At 45.2% G+C, this 23,267-nt stretch overlaps 1 protein-coding gene across 1 annotated transcript in view; it reads right to left on the minus strand.

Annotated features, from left to right (window-relative positions):
- Window positions 1–452: 452 nt before the first annotated feature.
- NDUFS3 (NADH:ubiquinone oxidoreductase core subunit S3) overlaps window positions 453–23,267 on the minus strand; it is a 30,861-nt gene continuing 8,046 nt past the window's right edge. Inside the window, exons 3-7 of the mRNA XM_083164361.1 lie at window positions 18,517–18,614; window positions 10,631–10,780; window positions 9,845–9,970; window positions 4,595–4,714; window positions 453–710 (exon numbers count right to left, since the gene is read on the minus strand). Coding sequence (XP_083020487.1) covers window positions 543–710; window positions 4,595–4,714; window positions 9,845–9,970; window positions 10,631–10,780; window positions 18,517–18,614 — 662 coding nt within the window. The 3' untranslated portion in view covers window positions 453–542. The remainder of the gene's footprint in view (window positions 711–4,594; window positions 4,715–9,844; window positions 9,971–10,630; window positions 10,781–18,516; window positions 18,615–23,267) is intronic.

Raw genomic sequence — 23,267 nt, forward strand, 5'->3', positions numbered from 1 at the left:
GTGAGATGTATCAAAGGTAATTTTGCAGTCAAATCTCTGAAAATGCATTTCCCATATGGGATACATTTCGGAGCTCGGACCCAGTAACCAACTCCTTCTTTAGATGGTGAAGCATAATAGAAGATGATGGGTTTTTCATTTTGCAATGTGCACAAAGAGGGATCCTATCTGATCCCTCCCAGTGTCTGCTGTGCTACATGAGTCATGTGACGCACAAGCCAACGAATCATAGGTCATAAACCAGGAAGTCCTTGTATCGCAAAGGACAAATCTTAAATCGGGAGAGGTGTCTTAATAAAGCTACTGTTGCAAATAAAGTGACATATAATACAATCCATACAGTGAAAGTGTAGCCAGTGGTAAGCGAGGATGGCGATACCACGTTTATGAGATTACCTCTGCTTGTTCTGACTTCCCACTCAGTCTCATACACATTTGGTAGAAGCAGACAGTGACGGTTACAGTAGGTGTTTATTTTATGTACATAAATAGGTATGACAGGCTGCGTACAAGAACACAGAATAGCACAAACTATGCCGCCTCTACTTTGCCTCTCCCTTGGTTTCTCCTGACTCCAGCTTCGGACGCTCCTGCTCCTCCCGGTAAGCTGGGAAGGTCTCCCACGGGCTGCTCAAATCAAATTTTCGGAATTCCTGTGCCAGTTGCACTGGCTCTGCCACAACGCGTTTCACCTCGTCATCGTAACGCACCTGTGAGACGAGAGGACCCTTATGTCATTATCTCTAAGGACAACGTGCGCCCGATACACACTGTATATAGTCACAGCTAAATGTTGGACAAGTGTGATGAAGTGGAAGTGTGGCATTCTCTGCGGGTGCCAATTCCCTACACCGACCACTCAATCTGCCATTCACAATCTATTTCAAAGCTGCTAGTACGTTGTATGCTGGGACTTATACCTCCACAATAGGTAGTAGCTAAAATGTACCTAAGAAACCGCAGTAACATGCAACATCTCCATGGCAACATCTCCTGGCTGCTAAGAATTGCAAGTCCTAGAATGGTTCTACAAAAATGAGATAACCAATAGGAGCCTCCGTTTTATACCTTGGCACGGCTGCCATTTATACTGGTGGGTCCATAAGCAGAGATACATTTTAAGTAGAGCTATATTTTAAACAGGTACATTGGGGAAATTTACTAAGATGGGAGTCAGATACAATCTATTATCTTCTAGTGCAGGCCTGGCCAACCTGTGGCCCTCCAGATGTGGTCAAACTACAAATCCCATCATGCCTTGCCACAGCTTTGCTATAAGGGAGTGTTAAAACTGTGGCAAGGCATGTTGGGATTTGTAGTTTCACAACATCTGGAGGGCCACAGGTTGAAGACCCATGTGCTAAATAAATAAGACATACATTGTGTTGTTCATCCCATGTGAAACAGAACTCACATCTTAGTAAATTTCTCCCGTTGTGTTCATTTGTCACTCACATGTTTGATATAACAGGACAGGGACCACAGGATGTTGCCTCCATTAACTGCCCAGTGCATCTAATAGGAGCAACATTACCAGGGGTTGGTTGTCCTGTCCGGATTCCCTCAACTGAATCCTGTCTCCTTGTCCCTGGATTCCTTCTACTGGGATCCGCCTTCTTGTTTCCAGACACAGTCTACCCAGCATCCTGCTCTGTGGGTCTATCTGGGGACATCCTCTACCTGGCCCTTGTCCCTGGTGATAGAGTTTATCTTACTCAACATTATATCACTTATACCATAGCATTGGGTGTATCTTAAGAGACATGTTCGGAAATCGCTTGAGCCCAGATATGATGATCCATTTCAGGTCCTACTGACTGCACCAACATCAGTGAAGCTACAGGGGAGGGACACATGGATTCATGCCTCCCATTATAAACGATTACAAAGTTAAGTTTGAAGATGCAGTTTGCTGAAATGTTATTGGGGCCCAAACCCGATAAAAGTCTATGGGGATGTATTATGTGTTTGGCAACCACAATAGTGGCAATAATATGGTTATGTACAATACTAGAGGCACCAGATTATGTTAACAATAGTACAGTACAAGTTACCTCTATAGTCTATCCCAAACCACATTATGTGAGAAAAAGGGAAGTAGTAAGCCCTAACCATGAATGTAGGAATGTACCACTCATCTCATGGTGTATTTGAGAGTATTGTGGATAGCCACCTGAGGAAACATGCATAGAATGATGAAAGGCCCCTAATGGAGAAAACCGAAATATGTTGTTGCAATTGCATAATTTGGTAGGAAATGCCCTTAACACTACAAACTGTTGGATCTGCTCTCAAGGTCCTACCTCAGGAGGAGGAGAGTGGACATTCGTCCCCATCACATTTGATGAATGAGACAGGAAGCAATTCCAACGAGTTTGTAATTGATAGTCTAACGACAGAAAGAGGATTGGATAATTTAAGGAGAATGTGGGACAACATACCTCCAATTCTCCCAAAGAATCTATATTATTTATGTGGGAAATATGCCTACAAGTGGTTTGTTTATGGCGACTATGAGAATTTCACCCTAGGATGCATAGTACCTGCAGCACAAGTGATAAATCATGAAGATCTAAAAAATATAATCAAAGGCCAAGAAGGCCAAGTAAGGAAGTATAATCCCATACACAGGCACAGACAGGAGGTTATTGTATGACCTTATATACCCAGACAGGAATATTGTGTTGTACATTTATTACTAATAAGACTGACAATGCACAAGAGACAATAGAAAAACATGTACAAGAGATAGAAGAAGAAAAAAAGATCTATGCCACTAAGCATAATACACCTGACACTCTAGGAGGTGATTGGGGCTGGCTGTCTTTTCTAAATCCATCTACATGGTTTTCAGGAATCGGTGGATGGGTTATGGGAATTCTCATGTTTGGCCTAAAAAATTATAGGACTATGTATACTTGCTTATATTGCTTTCAAGGTATTGATGTGTGTTTTCTCTATTTGTCTAAAACAGTGTCAGTCCGCAGCAACTACAACCAAGTTCAAAACAACTCATATCTGGAAGGACACAGAAAGCAGAGAATCAGTCTATTCCGATGGATGTGAGCGAACAGCCAATTGCTCTCTGACGACAGGGAGAAGCTACCTTGTTCTCAGGGCCATAACCCACTAGAACCATCTGATGTGACTAATACTTTGCATAGTTAGGCAGTTTGAATTGTAAGATGTCCGACCACTATGAGTTTTCTTATATTTATAATAATTTTTTTGTATTTTTGACTTTGTTTACTACTGTATGTAAACAATGCAATCTCAATTGTAATGTTTAATTATTATAAAAAGGAGGGAGTAAATGATAGAGTTTATCTTACTCAACATTATATCACTTATACCATAGCATAATTCTTGTCAGTACAAAGTATTATAAAGACCCATATGTACTAGCATTATATATAATTATCTTGTGTACAGGAAGCTGAATGGGTTAAGAGATATATTCCTTCTGAGTTTCAAGCTTCTGTAGATAACTCAAGGTTACCCATATGAGGAAATACACTCTTCCATGTCATCGGAGATGGCATAGTAAAGTTACTTCAAACCAGTTATAGACTTTGTAACACCACACTAGGGGAGTGTAGCATGTGAACATGTATGTATTTGGTAATATCCCCTCCCATAAGGGGGAGGAATCATTTGTGTTTCATGGTATAAGTATGACCAACGAGCTATGGAAGTTACGGTACGGTGAATAAACCTGTTTGAAAGAGACCGTCTGCAGTCATTTCTAAACCTCTGAGATATCTGCGTGCTCTAGAAAGGAAGGTCGCATTCCTAAAGCTTTCACTGGTTTCCCTCACCCTGATCCAGTCCCATGTGTTCCTCTCCTTGTCCCTGGATTCCCTTGACCAGACCCTGCCCCACGCATTCATCTCCTTGTCCCTGGATTCCATCTGCCAAATCCTGTCCCATGGGATCCGCCTTCTTGTTTCCAGACGTCATCTACCCAGCATCCTCCTCTGTGGGTCTATCTGTATGTTACTTGACGTCCTCTACCCGGCCCGTGTCCCTGGATTCCCTCGCCCTGATTCAGTCCCATGTGTTCCTCTCCTTGTCCCTGTATTAACCTTGGCCTGATCCGTGTATCAATTTCCTTGTCCCTGAATTGCATCTGCTAGACCCTGGTCCCATGGGTCTGCCTCCCTGTTCCCAGACACAGCCTACCCAGCATCCTGCTCTGTGGGACCATCTTTACAGTGGTGCTTGAAAGTTTGTGAACCCTTTAGGATTTTCTACATTTCTGCTGAAATTTGGCCTACAGCTGCCTCACAACAGATGTCTGTGGGTGATTGGTACTAAGTCCCGGCGGTCGGAATCCCGGCGTTCAAAATTCCGACGCCGAAATCCCGACGGAGGGTGGGGGTCTTGGGGCATGGAGTGGGCACCCATAGAGAGAGAAAGTGTCGGGATTTCGGCGGTCGGGATTGTAACCGCATCCCGTCTGTGGGTGTGTATCATGCCAGAGGATTTGTTGATGCCCATCAGGCTGAAAAAAGGGCCATACATACCCGCGATAACCCAAAACTAGGTGCAACTGAATACCCCTCATAGACTCCAATATAATCCTACTACTTACCTCTACATAGCCAGAGAGAGGGAAGTCCTTCCGGAACGGATGTCCCTCAAACCCGTAATCTGTGAGAATTCTTCTTAGATCCGGATGATTAGCAAAAAATACTCCATACATGTCCCAGACCTAACAAGCAAGCACACGTTACATATAACTATATGGGCACTATTGCAATGTAACAGCATATACATAGAGAGAGGACATACATGTCCCAGACCTAACAAGCAGCACACGTTACATATAACTATATGGGCACTATTGCAATGTAACAGCATATACATAGAGAGAGGACATACATGTCCCAGACCTAACAAGCAGCACACGTTACATATATCTATATGGGCACTATTGCAATGTAACAGCATATACATAGAGAGAGGACATACATGTCCCAGACCTAACAAGCAGCACACGTTACATATAACTATATGGGCACTATTGCAATGTAACAGCATATACATAGAGAGAGGACATACATGTCCCAGACCTAACAAGCAAGCACACGTTACATATAACTATATGGGCACTATTGCAATGTAACAGCATATACATAGAGAGAGGACATACATGTCCCAGACCTAACAAGCAGCACACGTTACATATAACTATATGGCCACTATTGCAATGTAACAGCATATACATAGAGAGAGGACATACATGTCCCAGACCTAACAAGCAGCGCACGTTACATATAACTATATGGGCACTATTGCAATGTAACAGCATATACATAGAGAGAGGACATACATGTCCCAGACCTAACAAGCAAGCACACGTTACATATAACTATATGGGCACTATTGCAATGTAACAGCATATACATAGAGAGAGGACATACATGTCCCAGACCTAACAAGCAGCACACGTTACATATAACTATATGGCCACTATTGCAATGTAACAGCATATACATAGAGAGAGGACATACATGTCCCAGACCTAACAAGCAGCACACGTTACATATAACTATATGGGCACTATTGCAATGTAACAGCATATACATAGAGAGAGGACATACATGTCCCAGACCTAACAAGCAGCACACGTTACATATAACTATATGGCCACTATTGCAATGTAACAGCATATACATAGAGAGAGGACATACATGTCCCAGACCTAACAAGCAAGCACACGTTACATATAACTATATGGGCACTATTGCAATGTAACAGCATATACATAGAGAGAGGACATACATGTCCCAGACCTAACAAGCAAGCACACGTTACATATAACTATATGGGCACTATTGCAATGTAACAGCATATACATAGAGAGAGGACATACATGTCCCAGACCTAACAAGCAAGCACACGTTACATATAACTATATGGGCACTATTGCAATGTAACAGCATATACATAGAGAGAGGACATACATGTCCCAGACCTAACAAGCAGCACACGTTACATATAACTATATGGGCACTATTGCAATGTAACAGCATATACATAGAGAGAGGACATACATGTCCCAGACCTAACAAGCAGCACACGTTACATATAACTATATGGGCACTATTGCAATGTAACAGCATATACATAGAGAGAGGACATACATGTCCCAGACCTAACAAGCAAGCACACGTTACATATAACTATATGGGCACTATTGCAATGTAACAGCATATACATAGAGAGAGGACATACATGTCCCAGACCTAACAAGCAGCTGCACGTTACATATAACTATATGGGCACTATTGCAATGTAACAGCATATACATAGAGAGAGGACATACATGTCCCAGACCTAACAAGCAGCACACGTTACATATAACTATATGGGCACTATTGCAATGTAACAGCATATACATAGAGAGAGGACATACATGTCCCAGACCCAACAAGCAGCACACGTTACATATAATTATATGGGCACTATTGCAATGTAACAGCATATACATAGAGAGAGGACATACATGTGCCAGACCCAACAAGCAGCACACGTTACATATAACTATATGGGCACCATTGCAATGTAACAGCATATACATAGAGAGAGGACATACATGTCCCAGACCTAACAAGCAGCACACGTTACATATAACTATATGGGCACCATTGCAATGTAACAGCATAAACATAGAGAGAGGACATACATGTCCCAGACCTAACAAGCAGGACACGTTACATATAACTATATAGGCACCATTGCAATGTAACAACATATACATAGAGAGAGGACATACATGTCCCAGACCTAACAAGCAAGCACATGTTACATATAACTATATGGGCACTATTGCAATGTAACAGCATATACATAGAGAGAGGACATACATGTCCCAGACCTAACAAGCAGCACACGTTACATATAACTATATGGGCACTATTGCAATGTAACAACATATACATAGAGAGAGGACATACATGTCCCAGACCTAACAAGCAGCACACGTTACATATAACTATATGGGCACCATTGCAATGTAACAGCATATACATAGAGAGAGGACATACATGTCCCAGACCTAACAAGCAGCACACGTTACATATAACTATATGGGCACTATTGCAATGTAACAGCATATACATAGAGAGAGGACATACATGTCCCAGACCTAACAAGCAGCACACGTTACATTTAACTATATGGGCACTATTGCAATGTAACAGCATATACATAGAGAGAGGACATACATGTCCCAGACCTAACAAGCAAGCACACGTTACATATAACTATATGGGCACCATTGCAATGTAACAGCGTATACATAGAGAGAGGACATACATGTCCCAGACCTAACAAGCAAGCACACGTTACATATAACTATATGGGCACTATTGCAATGTAACAGCATATACATAGAGAGAGGACATACATGTCCCAGACCTAACAAGCAGCACACGTTACATATAACTATATGGGCACTATTGCAATGTAACAGCATATACATAGAGAGAGGACATACATGTCCCAGACCTAACAAGCAGCACACGTTACATATAACTATATGGGCACTATTGCAATGTAACAGCATATACATAGAGAGAGGACATACATGTCCCAGACCTAACAAGCAGCACACGTTACATATAACTATATGGCCACTATTGCAATGTAACAGCATATACATAGAGAGAGGACATACATGTCCCAGACCTAACAAGCAAGCACACGTTACATATAACTATATGGCCACTATTGCAATGTAACAGCATATACATAGAGAGAGGACATACATGTCCCAGACCTAACAAGCAGCACACGTTACATATAACTATATGGCCACTATTGCAATGTAACAGCATATACATAGAGAGAGGACATACATGTCCAAGACCTAACAAGCAAGCACACGTTACATATAACTATATGGGCACTATTGCAATGTAACAGCATATACATAGAGAGAGGACATACATGTCCCAGACCTAACAAGCAAGCACACGTTACATATAACTATATGGGCACTATTGCAATGTAACAGCATATACATAGAGAGAGGACATACATGTCCCAGACCTAACAAGCAAGCACACGTTACATATAACTATATGGGCACTATTGCAATGTAACAGCATATACATAGAGAGAGGACATACATGTCCCAGACCTAACAAGCAGCACACGTTACATATAACTATATGGCCACTATTGCAATGTAACAGCATATACATAGAGAGAGGACATACATGTCCCAGACCTAACAAGCAGCACACGTTACATATAACTATATGGGCACTATTGCAATGTAACAGCATATACATAGAGAGAGGACATACATGTCCCAGACCTAACAAGCAGCACACGTTACATATAACTATATGGGCACTATTGCAATGTAACAGCATATACATAGAGAGAGGACATACATGTCCCAGACCTAACAAGCAGCACACGTTACATATAACTATATGGGCACTATTGCAATGTAACAGCATATACATAGAGAGAGGACATACATGTCCCAGACCTAACAAGCAGCACACGTTACATATAACTATATGGGCACTATTGCAATGTAACAACATATACATAGAGAGAGGACATACATGTCCCAGACCTAACAAGCAGCACACGTTACATATAACTATATGGCCACTATTGCAATGTAACAGCATATACATAGAGAGAGGACATACATGTCCCAGACCTAACAAGCAGCACACGTTACATATAACTATATGGGCACTATTGCAATGTAACAGCATATACATAGAGAGAGGACATACATGTCCCAGACCTAACAAGCAGCACACGTTACATATAACTATATGGGCACCATTGCAATGTAACAGCATATACATAGAGAGAGGACATACATGTGCCAGACCTAACAAGCAGCACACGTTACATATAACTATATGGGCACTATTGCAATGTAACAACATATACATAGAGAGAGGACAGAGATGGTACTAGACAGGAAAAGGGAAATGGAACTTGTTTATTGGTAGTTATGGCGCTGGGTCCACTAGGTGGTAGGACACTGGAAGGAAACCTCTAGGACTTAATGTTAAAGTGCCAGAAGAACTGATCGTATGCCCTGTACACTGCCGGCACCTGAGGCTGTCAGCAGGGTAAACCGTCATTAGGTTGACATGCACTGAAGGTCAACATGGCGTGGGCGGAAATATGCAATAAATTGACATGGCTAAGGTCGACACGGTTGGGAAGTCGCCTCAATCATTAGGTCGACAATGGGAAGGTCAACACGAGTTTCACCGATTTTTTTTTTTTGAGCCGACATGTGCCGACAGGCGGTATTTCATGCCCTACCATCCACCACAGTGTGGTGGGAGAATAAAATAGTGTGCCCGAAGCAAGGTGAGCGTACGCGGTTGACCGTCGACATTGCTAACATGAAAAACTCATGTGGACTCTTGTGTGTTGACCTTGCCATTGTCTACCTAATGCTCGTGTCAACCTACCAACCCTATCGAGCTTAGCCATGACGCCCTATTTCAGGTGTCGACCTTCAGTGGTCAACCCAATGTATGTCAACCTAAATGGGGTAGACCCAATGACCCATAGCTGAATTAGCAAAGCACTGAGAGAGCTAAAGCGGAGAGATATAAAATACGGCCAATCAACTTCTGCCATCTTCCAGGCTGTTTGATAAGTGACAGGAGCTCATAGGCTGGCACTTTAGCTGTCGCCAAGCGTTGCCGAATCCCCTACGTCTCGGTTTATGACGTAATTACACTGCGGCTGGGTTCTAATGACCTCGCTGCGCACCAGTCCTGCTGTATACGGGTGACAGGAGGCCTCTGCAGGTTGGTGTCGGCTATATGAATCAGATGCTTACCTCTCGCTCATACCAGTTGGCAGATTGGTGGATGGAACAGAGTGAATCAATCGCAGTCAGTTCGTCGGCGTAAGTCTTCACGCGGATCCTGGCGTTAAAGCGCAAAGACAGCAAGTTGTAAACAATCTGGGGAGTAAAAAAATAATAATCTGAAAATGACAATACAAGCTATAGGACGGGTATTAAGCGCAAAGCGGGCGGGTATTAAGTGGAAAATGCGGTAAAACCCCCGGTTTACCGTGTTTTCCTATGTACTAAAACCCGGCCGCACCGATACCGCCGGTCAGGGTATCGCCACCTTTGGGTGGCGATACCCTATAGAAGCCTATTGGCTTTTTTCGCCGCAACCCTGCCGACCCCCCTCTCCAGCTAACCTTCCTGAAAGGTCCTCCTGGACCCTGGAAGGTAAACCCCCCTCCTCCCCCTAGCAATGCAGCCGGACGTCCTTCCGGCTGCAGGGGGGAGGAGGAGGCGCCGGGGTCAGCCACGCTGAGCTGTCCCAGCTGCAATGGAGCAGTAGGCAGCTGGGAGGTGATGGAGACCCCCCGCACACCACAGTACAGGTATCGCACGGGGCCTCTGTCACCACACCACGATGCCAGTCATATGCGTTAGTACATATGCGCTGGCATCACGGCGGCCGGGCGGAGATGTATATTAATACATACAGCCCATAGAATCAATGATCGGCCTTGACATAATCAAATAAACATGCAATTATAAACCTGCTGGAAGTTCACAGATGCGGCCGGCACATACATTACACTCGCTCGCTCCAGCACTTACCTCAAAGCGATTTTCCCTTGTTGGGACATCGACTGCAGTCAGGTCCGCCAAGCATTTAAACTGGGCATTTGTGTGATCGCGGAGAAATACCATGACAGGTATGACACCATCTGGATGGATCATGATCTCCAGTTCTCCATAGCTTGTTACCTATGAACGGCAGCAGTTATCAGATAGAGAATCGCACAGAACAGAGAGCACATGGGGCACATCAGCACTGGCCCTGGTCTCACGCTGGGAGCTTCTAGGCTGCACAGTGGATAAGGTACAATTAAGGTAAGTCCTATAAACTAGACATGTTAATTATGGGGCGATTTTTTTTTTTGGGGGGGGGGGGGGGGGGTTGTGAACCCCTTGAATTCCTGTTGTGGGGCTGCTCAGGGCATCACAATAGACCCAGCAAATTAACCCTTGTCACCCAGCAAATTAACCCTAGAATGTCTGCGTGCGCGTGTACATGTGGTAGGGAATATAGATTGTAAGCTCTACTGCGGCAGGGACTGATGTGAAAGTTCAACTAGTCTCTGTACAGCGCTGCGGAATATGTGTGTGCTATATAAATAACTGTTAGTAGGGAACAGGTTTATGGGAGTAATAGTGTGACATCGCCATCTAGTGGTGAGACGCTGCAACATCACAAGGACGATGGACAAACTGCAGTCTATGGCAGCTGGCTATGGGAAGATTTATTATTTTCTTGGTGCAAAAGTGAAAGTTACGGATTATACTTACGATAATTCCTTTTCTTCGGAGTACTTCATGGCAGCCATACAATGGGTTCATCCCTCTCTCCCCTTACAATTAGACAGGTAGTTTTTCCCTAGGACACGCCCCCTTCTTCCTCCAGTACATAGCCAGCACCTTCCCCCATGACTCCAGTCTTTTGACTCGTCTCCGCCACCGATCCTAGGGAAAAACACAAACACGGGGGGGATAATAATACAGGCTGCCATGAAGTACTCCGAAGAAAAGGAATTATCGTAAGTATAATCCGTAACTTTCTTCTTCTTACTTCATGGCAGCCATACAATGGGATATACCAAAGCAGTAGGGTGGGCTACAATACCTTAAATCAAGGCCTGATGTAGAACTCTGCTCCCAAAAGATTCTTCAGCTACATCCAATGCATAATGTTTTGCAAAGGTATGTATGGACGACCATGTCGCAGCTTGGCATATGTCTTTGACCGAGACGTTAGCCTCTCTTGCCCAGGAAGTTGCCATTGCCCTAGCCGAGTGTGCCTTTATACCTTCTGGAGCTTGTCGGCCAACTTTCTTGTAGGTGAAACAAATAACTTCTTTGAGCCACCTTGAGATAGTTTGTTTTGAAGGTGCAAATCCTTTCTTTGCTCCTTGTGGAATCACAAACAACGATCTCGTTTTCCTGAAGCTTGCTGTACGATCCAAATAAATTTTGATTATTCTCACCATATCCAGTGTATGAAGATCTTTTTCTCTTCTAGTGGTTGGATTTGGAAAAAAACAAGGCAAAACAATATCTTGACTCATATGAAAAGATGAGACTACCTTCGGAAAAAATGAAGGTTTGGTTCTTAGGACTACTTTGTCCGGAAATAACTTAAGGTAGGGTTCACAACATAGTAACGCATGTAACTCCCCTACACGTCTTGCCGACGTAATAGCGACCATAAACGCTACCTTCCACGTAAGAAATTTTAGCCCAGCTCTCTCACATGGTTCAAATGGGTTTGCCATGAGACCGTTTAGTACCAGATTGAGGTCCCACTGAGGAATCACTGGTCTAACCCTTGGACGGATTCTTCTGGCTGCTTGAAAAAATCTTTTTATCAGTCCTTGGTCTGCTAACTTCTTATCCAGTAGAACACTAAGGGCTGAAACTTGTACCTTCAGAGTTGCTATGGATAGGCCCTTATTAAACCCTTCACAGAGGAACTGTAGAACATGCGCCAGTCTAGCCTTGGGAAAAGGAAATCTATGTTCAGACCATCCCGCGAAGATCCTCCAGATTCTATAATATATATCAGAGGAAACTTTCTTCCTTGCTTGAAGCAGCATGTCTACTACAACTGCTGACAGGCCCTTATCTGTCAGTTGCTTCCTTTCAAATTCCATGCCGCTAAATGAAGCTTCTGTGGGTCCTGGCACATTACTGGGCCCTGCATCAGAAGATCCTGTGACACTGGGAGAAACCATGGCTCTGCCACCGCCATGCCCTCTGCCATCGGGAACCAGGCCCTCCTGGGCCAATATGGGAGAATAACTATCGCCCGAACTCTCTCCGCCCTGATCTTCCACAGCACTTTGTGTATGAGTGGGAAGGGTGGGAAGATGTATACCAGGGAGAACTGCCATCTTTGGGACAGGGCGTCCACGCCTTCCGATCCTCGTGCCGGGTTTCTGGAGAAGAATCGTTGAACCTTCGTATTCTCTGGCGTCGCCATCAGATCTATTTGTGGCTGGCCGAATCTGCGAACGATTTGTCTGAAGACTGAGTCCTTCAGCTCCCATTCTCCCGGCAGAATTTGAGTCCTGCTTAGGAAGTCTGCCAGCTGATTTTCTTCCCCTGGCACGTGTAATGCCGAGATGGATCGGAGATGTTTCTCTGCCCAGCCCATGATCAACCGGATCTCTTCTAGCAGTGGGCGACTCCTTGTCCCCCCTTGCTTGTTGGTATAAGCGACTGTCGCTACGTTGTCTGAGAAGACTCTTAGGTGGGATTTTCCTATTTCGCCTGAAAAGAACTTCATGGCCATGAAAACTGCTCGAAGCTCCCTGTGGTTGGATGATAGATCCGATTCTTGGACGGACCAGATACCTTGGGTAGTTTTGCCTGAGCAATGCGCTCCCCATCCTGTGACGCTTGCGTCTGTTGTCAGCACTACATACTGTGGGCTTGAAAGAGACATTCTTCTGACCGCCATGTACCTGCTTTGCCACCACTGCAGTGACGACACCACTGATTGAGGGAGTGTGATATAGCGTTCCAGAGAAACTTGGCTTCTGGTATAGGGTAGGAGATGCCACTGTAGTGTCCTCATATGCCACCTGGCCCATGGTACCACCTCCACTGTTGAAGACATCATCCCTAAGAGACTTATTGCTAGTCTCAGCGGAACCTTCCGATTCCTTTGGATTACCTCTACCAGCTCTTGAATCTTCTCGCATCTCTGGACGGACAGGGTGACCTCGAATCGTACTGTGTCCACGATGACGCCTAGGTATTGGATGGTCTGTGTAGGACACAGATGGCTCTTGTTCCAATTGATCAGCCATCCGTGATCCTGTAGGAACTGGACTACTATTTCTGTATCTCGGACGGCTTCTGCTTTTGACTTTGCTGAGATAAGTAGATCGTCCAAATAAGCCCATATTGCTATGTTCTTTCTCCTTAAGCACTCTATCATGACTACGAGTACTTTTGTAAATACCCTCGGTGAGGATGTGAGACCAAAGGGAAGGCAGGTAAACTGAAGATGTTTTCCTTTGACGCAGAACCTGAGAAATTTTCTGTCTGGTATATAGATAGGGACATGGAAATAAGCGTCTCTTAGGTCTATAGAGACCATGTAGTCTTCCCTTCTCAGACCCATAAGGATAGTCTTGGCTGTTTCCATGTGGAACTTGCGTTTCCAGATTCTGGCGTTTAGATCTCTTAGATCCAAGATTGTTCTGAAACCTCCAGAACTTTTTGTTACCACGAACAAACGGGAGTAGAACCCTAGGCCCTGCTCTGCCTCTGGGACCGGCTCCACGGCCCCCGAATCCGCCAGATCTCTTATGCTCAGGGCCAATGCTTCCTGCTCCGCCCTTAAAATTGGAATCCTTGAAACTAAAAATTTTTCCCTTCTGGGTTTTGAAATGAACTCTAGGCGATATCCCGTGGACACCACTTCTAGAACCCAGGTGTCTTGTACCGTTTGTTCCCACATGTGGGCAAACTGCAGCAATCTTCCGGCCACCTGTAAATTGTCCACGGGACACAACTTGTCACTGTTTCTTATCCCCTCTTTTGACAGTCTGCCGAAAGAAGGCTCTGGAAATACCTGAGGTATATCTCTCCCGAAAAGGCCTCCCGGGCCTATAGGCCCTGGCTTGTCTGAAGCTTTGCCTGGGGAAATAATTGAAACCTCTTCCCCTTTTATCTTGGGGGAGTCTCACTGACTTCCCACCCGACATCCTCTGTATCATCTGGTCGAGTTTGCTGCCGAAAAGGAATTCCCCCTCGAACGGCAGGGTTGCCAGTTTATTTTTAGAGTGGGTGTCTGCTGCCCAAGACTTGAGCCACAGGGCTCTCCTTGCTACCACTCCAGAGGTCAACGCCTTCGCTGAGTAATCCAGCACGTCTAGGGATGCCTCACATATATAATCAACGGTAAGTTGGATTTGTGCCAGACTGCTGATCATTTGCTCTCTAGCCACCCGTTCTTGTAGGTCCTCTTGTAAAGAGGCGCACCATATCCTAAGGGCTCTAGCCAAGGAGGCAATACCCACTCCTGACTTGATAGATGTGGCGCTAGAGATGTGCAGCCTTTTTAAAGCGCTCTCCATACGCTTCTCCATAGCATCCTTAAGAGATGCCCCGTCCTCAAGAGGAATCGTAGTTTTGGTGGTGACTTCGGACACTGCAGCATCAATTTTGGGGATACTACACCACTTTAGAAATTCTGCATCTTCTATGGGGTACATCTTCTCTGTCCTTTTCACAGGCCCAATCCGTTTGTCCGCATTGGACCACTCCTTAATTAGGATCTCCTTAACCACCTTGTGGACGGGAAAACACCTCCCCTTTCTCGACCTGTCCTCAAACAGAGCGTCATACTCGGTTCTTAGTGGTTGTTTATAGTTTAGTGTTTTATACAGTTCTTTAAGAACCACCTCCACTAGTTCTAAATTAAAGGACCGTTCCTCTTCCACTAGTTCACCGGCTTCTGTGCCGTCATCCCCATCATCATCATCATCATCATCATCATCATCAATATCTGCAGCCGCAGGTAAATCACATTCTACATCCAGACTGGTCTGAGACCTGGACCTCTTCCCCTGATATTCTTTCTTGGAGACAAAGTTATCTTTCATCCAGGCCATAAGCTCACTAATCTGGGAAACAGTCCCAATACTGGTATCAGCTCCTTTGTCACAGCTGCGGCACAAGGAATTCTCTCCAGTGAAAATCTTATCACAACCAATACATGTCTTGCTAACATGTTTCTTCTTGGCCAATTTCTTCTTAGTCCCCACAGGCACACTAGAAGATTAAATAACAATAATCACTAACTACTCTGCGTAATTTTCCATATATATATAAAAACTCAGTCCTCTGAGAGGACCTACCTGGGCAGCAACGTAGAAAGTTTTTGAGAGGCTTCCTCCTCCATGTCTCTGGTACCACGGGGCTTGCAAACAACACAGCTAGCACGAGGAAGCGCCTGTAACACCGACCAGGCGCATTAAGAAGGCTACTTCCGCCTTACGGCAGCGTCAGGCAGCGTGCGCGTCATCCCGACGCTTGGAACGCACGCCCGCCTGACTTCCTGCCCCGTGGACCGCAAGGTTGCGTCACAGTACTGCGCGGGGACAGCGTGTTTGGGTCAGAGCAGCGCGCCTGAACGCCTGATGACCCGCACACCGGGAGCCCAGCACGCGCCGCACAGACGCTTCTGTCTGCCGGCGGGGATTTAACTAGGAGAAAAACCTCCGGCTCCCTCCGCTTACCAGTACACGCAAGCGAGGTACATGCCGCCGGCCAGACCTCCTAATGGGAAAAGGCACCGCCACCCCAACGCTGCCCAGGACTGGCAGCGTAACGCCTACCAGTAGGTAAGAAACAAATAAAAAAACCTGTACTACACTGTCTATCTGTCTAGGAGACAGGAAAAAGACTGGAGTCATGGGGGAAGGTGCTGGCTATGTACTGGAGGAAGAAGGGGGCGTGTCCTAGGGAAAAACTACCTGTCTAATTGTAAGGGGAGAGAGGGATGAACCCATTGTATGGCTGCCATGAAGTAAGAAGAAGAAACAATAACTTAGGAGATCTACCATATACGATTCTCTCGCTTATGCAGTTATGTCTCTAAAAGTTCATTCTTAAACTTTTGTTTCAACTAGTTTTAACTACTAAAGGAACGTATATATGCAGGCTTTTTAATTTATTGCCAGTTATTTACATAGCGCACATGGATTCCGCAGTGCGTTAGAGCATATTAGAACATCCACATCAGTCCTCGCCCCAGTGGAGCTTACAATCTATATTACCTACCACATGTAGGTAATATACACGCACACATTCAATCTAGGGATAATTTTGTTGGGAGCCAATTAGCCTACCAATGTAATTTTGGCTTGTGGGAGGAAACCGGAGTACCCAATATGGGGAGAATATACAAACAGCACAGTTAGGGCCATGGTGGGAATCAAACCCATGACCTCAGTGCTGTGAGGCAGTAATGCTATAACCATTACACCGTCCGTACTGCCCCGTATATATAACACATGGTGGGGATAGAACCCATGACCTCAGTGCTGTGAGGCGGTAATGCTAACCATTACACCATCCGTACTGCCCCGTATATATAACACATGGTGGGAAAGAACTCATGACTTCAGTGCTGAGAGGCGGTAATGCTAACCATTACACCGTCCGGTATATATAACACATGGTGGGGATAGAACCCATGCTGTGAGGCAGTAATACTAACCATTACACCGTCCGTACTGCCCCGTATATATAACACATGGTGGGGATAGAACCCATGACCTCAGTGCTGTGAGGCAGTAATACTAACCATTACACCGTCCGTACTGCCCGTATATATAACACATGGTGGGAATAGAACCCAGGACCTCAGTGCTGTGAGGCAGTAATGTAACCATTACACCATCCGTACTGCCCCGTATATATAACACATGGTGGGAATAGAACCCATGACCTCAGTGCTGTGAGGCAGTAATGTAACCATTACACCATCCGTACTGCCCTGTATATATAACACATGGTGGGAATAGAACCCATGATCTCAACGCTGTGAGTCAGTAACGCTATAACCATTACACCATCCGTACTGCCCTGTATATATAACACATGGTGGGGATAGAACCCATGATCTCAGCGCTGTGAGGCAGTAACGCTATAACCATTACACCATCTGTACTGCCCGTATATATAACACATGGTGGGGATAGAACCCATGATCTCAGCGCTGTGAGGCAGTAACGCTATAACCATTACACCATCCGTACTGCCCCGTATATATAACACATGGTGGGGATAGAACCCATGACCTCAGTGCTGTGAGGCAGTAACGCTAACCATTACACCATCCGTACTGCCCAGGCGTTGTGTGAAAGACTCTAGGATGTAGCGTTACTATAGCTTCCAAACATGGAAACCAATCAGCTTTAACCTATCCCTTCTCTATTGTATACTAGAAAATGAAAGTCAAAGAGGGGTATTCAATCCCTGCCGCTATTTCCGACGGGGGAAAATGCGGTGGGCGCGTACTCAATGCTGTCAGTCCCGGCAGTGGATTGTTGAGATCACGATGGATCTTGACAATGCACGGATGTTTTCACAGAAACGCCCACTTTTTGCCGATTGGCAGATGGGACATTGAATCCGATAAACTGGCAAGTGGGCCGAAGACGGCCAGGGTCCCGAATGCTGGGGTGTACCGACAGTCGGGACCCGAGATTGAATACCTCCCTAAATCTGAGTATGGGAAACACCACCACTTGTATGTTTTAGCAGCCTTAGTGAATGTACCCCTAGGATTAGTCATTCAGGGGCAGAGGTATAGGCTTCAAATGGACTGAAATAGTTGAACATTACATTTTTTTTTTTTTTAAATAATCATGTCCATTAATTTCACCCCGCTGTACCTGGACAGGGCACTTTAATCTCAAATTTACCTGGACCTGCTGAACGTACTTGGGCAGAATCTCTCCCACATACTCGCCAAACGCAGTCAGGTGGTTCTGCAACACTGGATCCGCGGGACGAACAGTCGCTGTAAGTGGGAAAAGTACAAGACACAGGGATCGTTTACAAAGGAATAACTGTCCCTCTATACAGAGAAACATCAATGATTGCATTAAGCCAGGCATGTCCACACTGTGGCCCTCCAGCTGTTGTGAAACTACACCTACCAGCATGCATTGCCATAGTTTAAGCATTCCCTAATAACAGAACTAGTGTTCCTGCTAGGCTGTTTTAGCGGGGCGCTGCGCCCTGCCCGATTTTGAAAGTGCTAAATGCGCCCTGCCCCTCTGGCAGCGCCCCGCTAAAACAGCCTGCATTGTCCCCTCTGTTGTGACCGGGGAAGCCCGGCGTCGCTGTACTTAGCGATGCCCGGCACTTCCCCGGCAGTGTACAGCCGTCCGGGTGGCCAGGATGTGCCCCCTGTGCGTGACGTCGCCGGCCGGTCCCACCCCTTTGCGTGACGCCGCCGGCCGGGCCCGCCCCTTTACGTGACACAGCCGGCCGGGCCCGCCCCCTTTCGTCGCAGCGTGGCCCAGGCACGCCTCTTTTGTGACGTCGGCGGCCCGGGCACGCCCAAAACAGTGACGTCGGCGGGCCCGGTCCGTCCCCCTCCCGCCCTGCCCGCCCTAGTTCCTAGAAGGAACACTAAGAACTGTGGCGTGGCAATGCATGATGGGACTTGTAGTTTCACAACAGCTGGAGGGCCATAGTTTGGACATGCCTGCCTTAAGCCATCTCACTACAGAAGAGCATGAATCAGGAAATCTATGTACATATTATAGATGTGAAAGAGTCTGCTCAGATTTTCTTATATCCCTATCAAGTTTAATTTTTTTTTTTTTTTTTCAAGTTTAACTTTTTATTGAAGTCACATATCAAAATAAACAATGTAGCATTGCAATCGTTTCGTATGACTTTGATTTTTCTGATTTATGGGGAAGTGGTACAGAACAAAGAGAGGGGTGGGGAGGGAGGGGGGGTACGGTTACAGTTCCATATTGTAAAAACATAGTGCAGAAGTACAATAATACAATCTAGTGTTCGGAGTTAGAAGGTACATATACTGTTTAATTTCTACATTGCTAGTTCTGGTTATATTCCTTCCAAGTCTGCCATAGTCTAGTTGCGGAAGATGATGTCGATGAGTTAAAAGATGTGCCCGCTAATTTGAATTCAAAGTGAGATTGTACTGCTTCTTCTATCTCTTTAAGGCTAGGTATGTTCGTTGTCCTCCAGTTGCGGGCTAGGAGACGTTTAGTTGAGGCCAATATATGACTAACTACATACTTATCGGAGTATGAGGCTATGTCTGGGAGGACGTGAAACAGTGCAACCTTCGGCCGTGGGTCGATAGGGTAATGTAGTATATTGGAGACTAATCGGAATACTCTCCTCCAAAGGTCAGTTACTAGAGGGCAAGACCAAAATATGTGGTATATTGATCCCACTCCGCCACAATTGCGCCAGCATGAACGTGGGTTCGAAGCGCTTATTTTGTGGAGAAGGGCGGGGGTCATGTACATCCTATGTAGTAGTTTAAAAAATTGTTCTATATGGGATACACACTTAGACATTTTAAAGCACATCTGAAAGACGGACTGCCACTCCTCTTCTGTCATAGTCACACCCATATCTGTTTCCCATTTAATTTGAGATGAGAGTTTTGAATAATGTTGAGGTGTGACTAGAGAGGTGTACCATCTTGATATTGCACCTTTACTATTTGTCTTATGGAGTAGAGCCCCTGTTGTATTGGGTATTGGCTTCAGGGCCTGAGAGGATGGGGAGACAGCCTGTAGCCAGTGTCGCACCTGCAAATATTTATAAAACTCTTTCCAGGGTATGGAATATTTTTCTTGAATCTGGGTAAAGGAAAGTATTGTTCCTGAGTCTGTTATATCATTCAGTGTGAGTATATTATTAGCTATCCACAGGTCAAGGGACAAGTCTGGGATCAGGCGTGCCAGTCCTCTCATTGACAGTTCTAGCGTGGGTTGTGGCCCTCCTAGCATGCGGGACCTCAGCGTATTCCATGTTTTACATACTGCCTGAACCACTATAGAAGGTTGGGTGAGTTGTTTTACCTCTGATGGAGGTAGCCATAGTAAGTCCATGAGGGGGAATTGAGATACTAGACCTCTTTCCATTATAACCCAAGGTTTAGGTTTATCAGTTATCATCCATGCCCCTATGGAGAATAGCAACGAGGCCCTTTGGTACGCTTGAAGGTCTGGGTACGCCAGACCTCCATAGGATTTGGGTTGAGCCATTATCCTCCTTGCTAGCCTTGGTTTTTTGCCTTTCCAAATGTATGATGCAAATAGTTTGTTGAATTTAGCTAGTAGGGAGTCTGGCAGTAATATGGGAATTGTTCTAAATAGATATAGCAGTTTTGGGAGCAGCATCATTTTTAGCGCCGCTATGCAGCCCATCCATGATACGTGTTGCATCATCCATTCCTGTGTTAATTTTTTAAGATTGGCTAGCAGGGGGAGATAATTACATGAAAGAATGTTTTGGGCTTTTGCCGGGACTTGTATGCCCAGGTATTTGATGCTATTGTCCTGCCATGCGTATGAATATTTGGATTTAAGTTGGTCTAGTAAATTAGGGGTGAAGTGGATCGGGAGAGCTTCCGTTTTGGAGCAGTTTAGTTTATAAAAGGAAACTGATGCATATATTTGTAGGACTTTGTGTAGGTCTCGTAGGGAGGTACTAGGATTTGTGATAGCCAACAACACATCATCCGCAAATAGGCATATTTTCTGCGAGTGACCAAACAATGAGGGGCCTGTTATTGTAGTTGTGGTCCTAATAGTTTCGGCCAATGGTTCAATTGCTAAGGTAAACATTAAGGGGGAAAGGGGGCAGCCCTGGCGCGTGCCATTGGATATAGCAAATGCCGCAGAGAGCATTCCGTTTATGAAGACTTTAGCCGATGGGTTCGAGTATAAGGCTAATATTGATGATAGGGCTCTATCCTTAATACCAAATTTAATCAGCACCGCCCGCAAATAGCCCCAATGCAAGCGGTCAAACGCCTTCTCCGCATCCAGCGAGAGCAGGAGCAGCGGCTCAGGGGACACGGAGAAGGCGTCTAGGACATCAATCAGTCTTCTAGTGTTATCCGATGCTTGGCGGCCACCCACAAACCCCACCTGGTCGTGACAGATGAGGGATGGGAGCAGCGGCGCAAGTCTGTTGGCAATGAGCTTTGCATAAATTTTCACATCCGTGTTTAAAAGTGCAATGGGTCGGAAGTTGGCAAGGTGAGAGGGATTCTTCCCCGGTTTGGGGAATGCGACTATTCGCGCTTCTAACATTTCTGTTGGAAAGGACCCTGTTGCGGAAGCCTCCTCATATACTTGTTGCATTGGACGGGAAAGTAAATTTTTGAAGATTTTGTAAAATTTATTGGTGTAGCCGTCGGGGCCTGGTGCCTTTTCTAGTGGGAGGTCCGATATGGCTTTCTCAATTTCATCTATCGACCAGGGGCTCTCCAAGGAAACGAGAGTGGCTTGGTCCAGGGAGGGTAGAGAGATCTTTTCTAAAAATGAGGCTATACCTTCCGTCGTGGGTTGGGGGGTTTCAGGGTCTTTTTTTAAATTGTACAGTGATGAATAATACTCAGCGAAGGCATTCGCAATTTCGGATGGATCCGTGACTTTCGTGCCTTTCAAATTTACCACTCCCTTTACTCTCTCCTGTGCTACTTTGCCCCTAAGTTTTCGTGCTAATAGCTTACCGGCTTTATCACCTTGGACATAGAATTTTTGTTTCAATCTGAAGAGGTTTTTGTGCACCTCTTGCAGGGTAAGCACGTTCCATTCCTCCCTAGTTTTAAGTAAATCTTTATATATTGATTTGTCAGTGGGGGAGAGTTTAAGTTTGGATTCTAATTCAGCTAAGCGGGTTTCTACATCTTTCATCAATTTATTTTGTTTGGTGCGGTGTCTAGCTGCTGCTTGTATAATTGACCCTCTGATCACGGCTTTCAGGGTACACCAGAAGTTAAAGGTATTTGTGTCTGTTGGATCATTTGTATCTAGAAATAGCTGTAGGTTTTTTTGTATAGCTTCTTTGACGTTTGGGATGTCTAGAAGGTAGTTACCCAGGCGCCACTGTCTCGAGCCTGGATGGTAGTGGTCCATGTCCCACCTAAGTGTCAAGGCAGAGTGATCAGACCAGGGTATGGGGATTATACTAGCTTTTTTGATCTGCTGGAGTGTCCATTTATCTGAGAGGGCTAGGTCAATTCTGGAATAAGAATTATGTACCGGGGAATAGAAGGTGTAGTCTCTGCATGAGGGGTTCTTTGCCCTCCAGATATCATATAGAGCATATTCACTTAGTATCTTTCTAAATTGGTTAGATTTGTCTTTAGGGGTGGGTTTGGTTAGGGTTCGAAGTGGGGATGACTTATCCATGTGGGCGTCCAACACCTGGTTAAAATCACCTAGGAGCAATAGACTTCCCGAGCAATTAGCCTGTAATACTGTGCAGAATTTTCGTATAAAGGGAATCTGTTTGGAATTGGGTACATATACATTCGCTATCGTGACTTGTTTATTTTCCAATTTACCATTCAGAATCAGGTAGCGACCCTCTGAGTCTGTTGTTTGTTTCTCTAATACGAATTTGCAGGCTGAGGATAGTAAGATCGCTACTCCTGCTTTTTTCT

This window comes from Crinia signifera, chromosome 11 (genome assembly GCF_055691185.1).
Source record: "Crinia signifera chromosome 11, ASM5569118v1, whole genome shotgun sequence".
Lineage (NCBI taxonomy): Eukaryota > Metazoa > Chordata > Amphibia > Anura > Myobatrachidae > Crinia > Crinia signifera.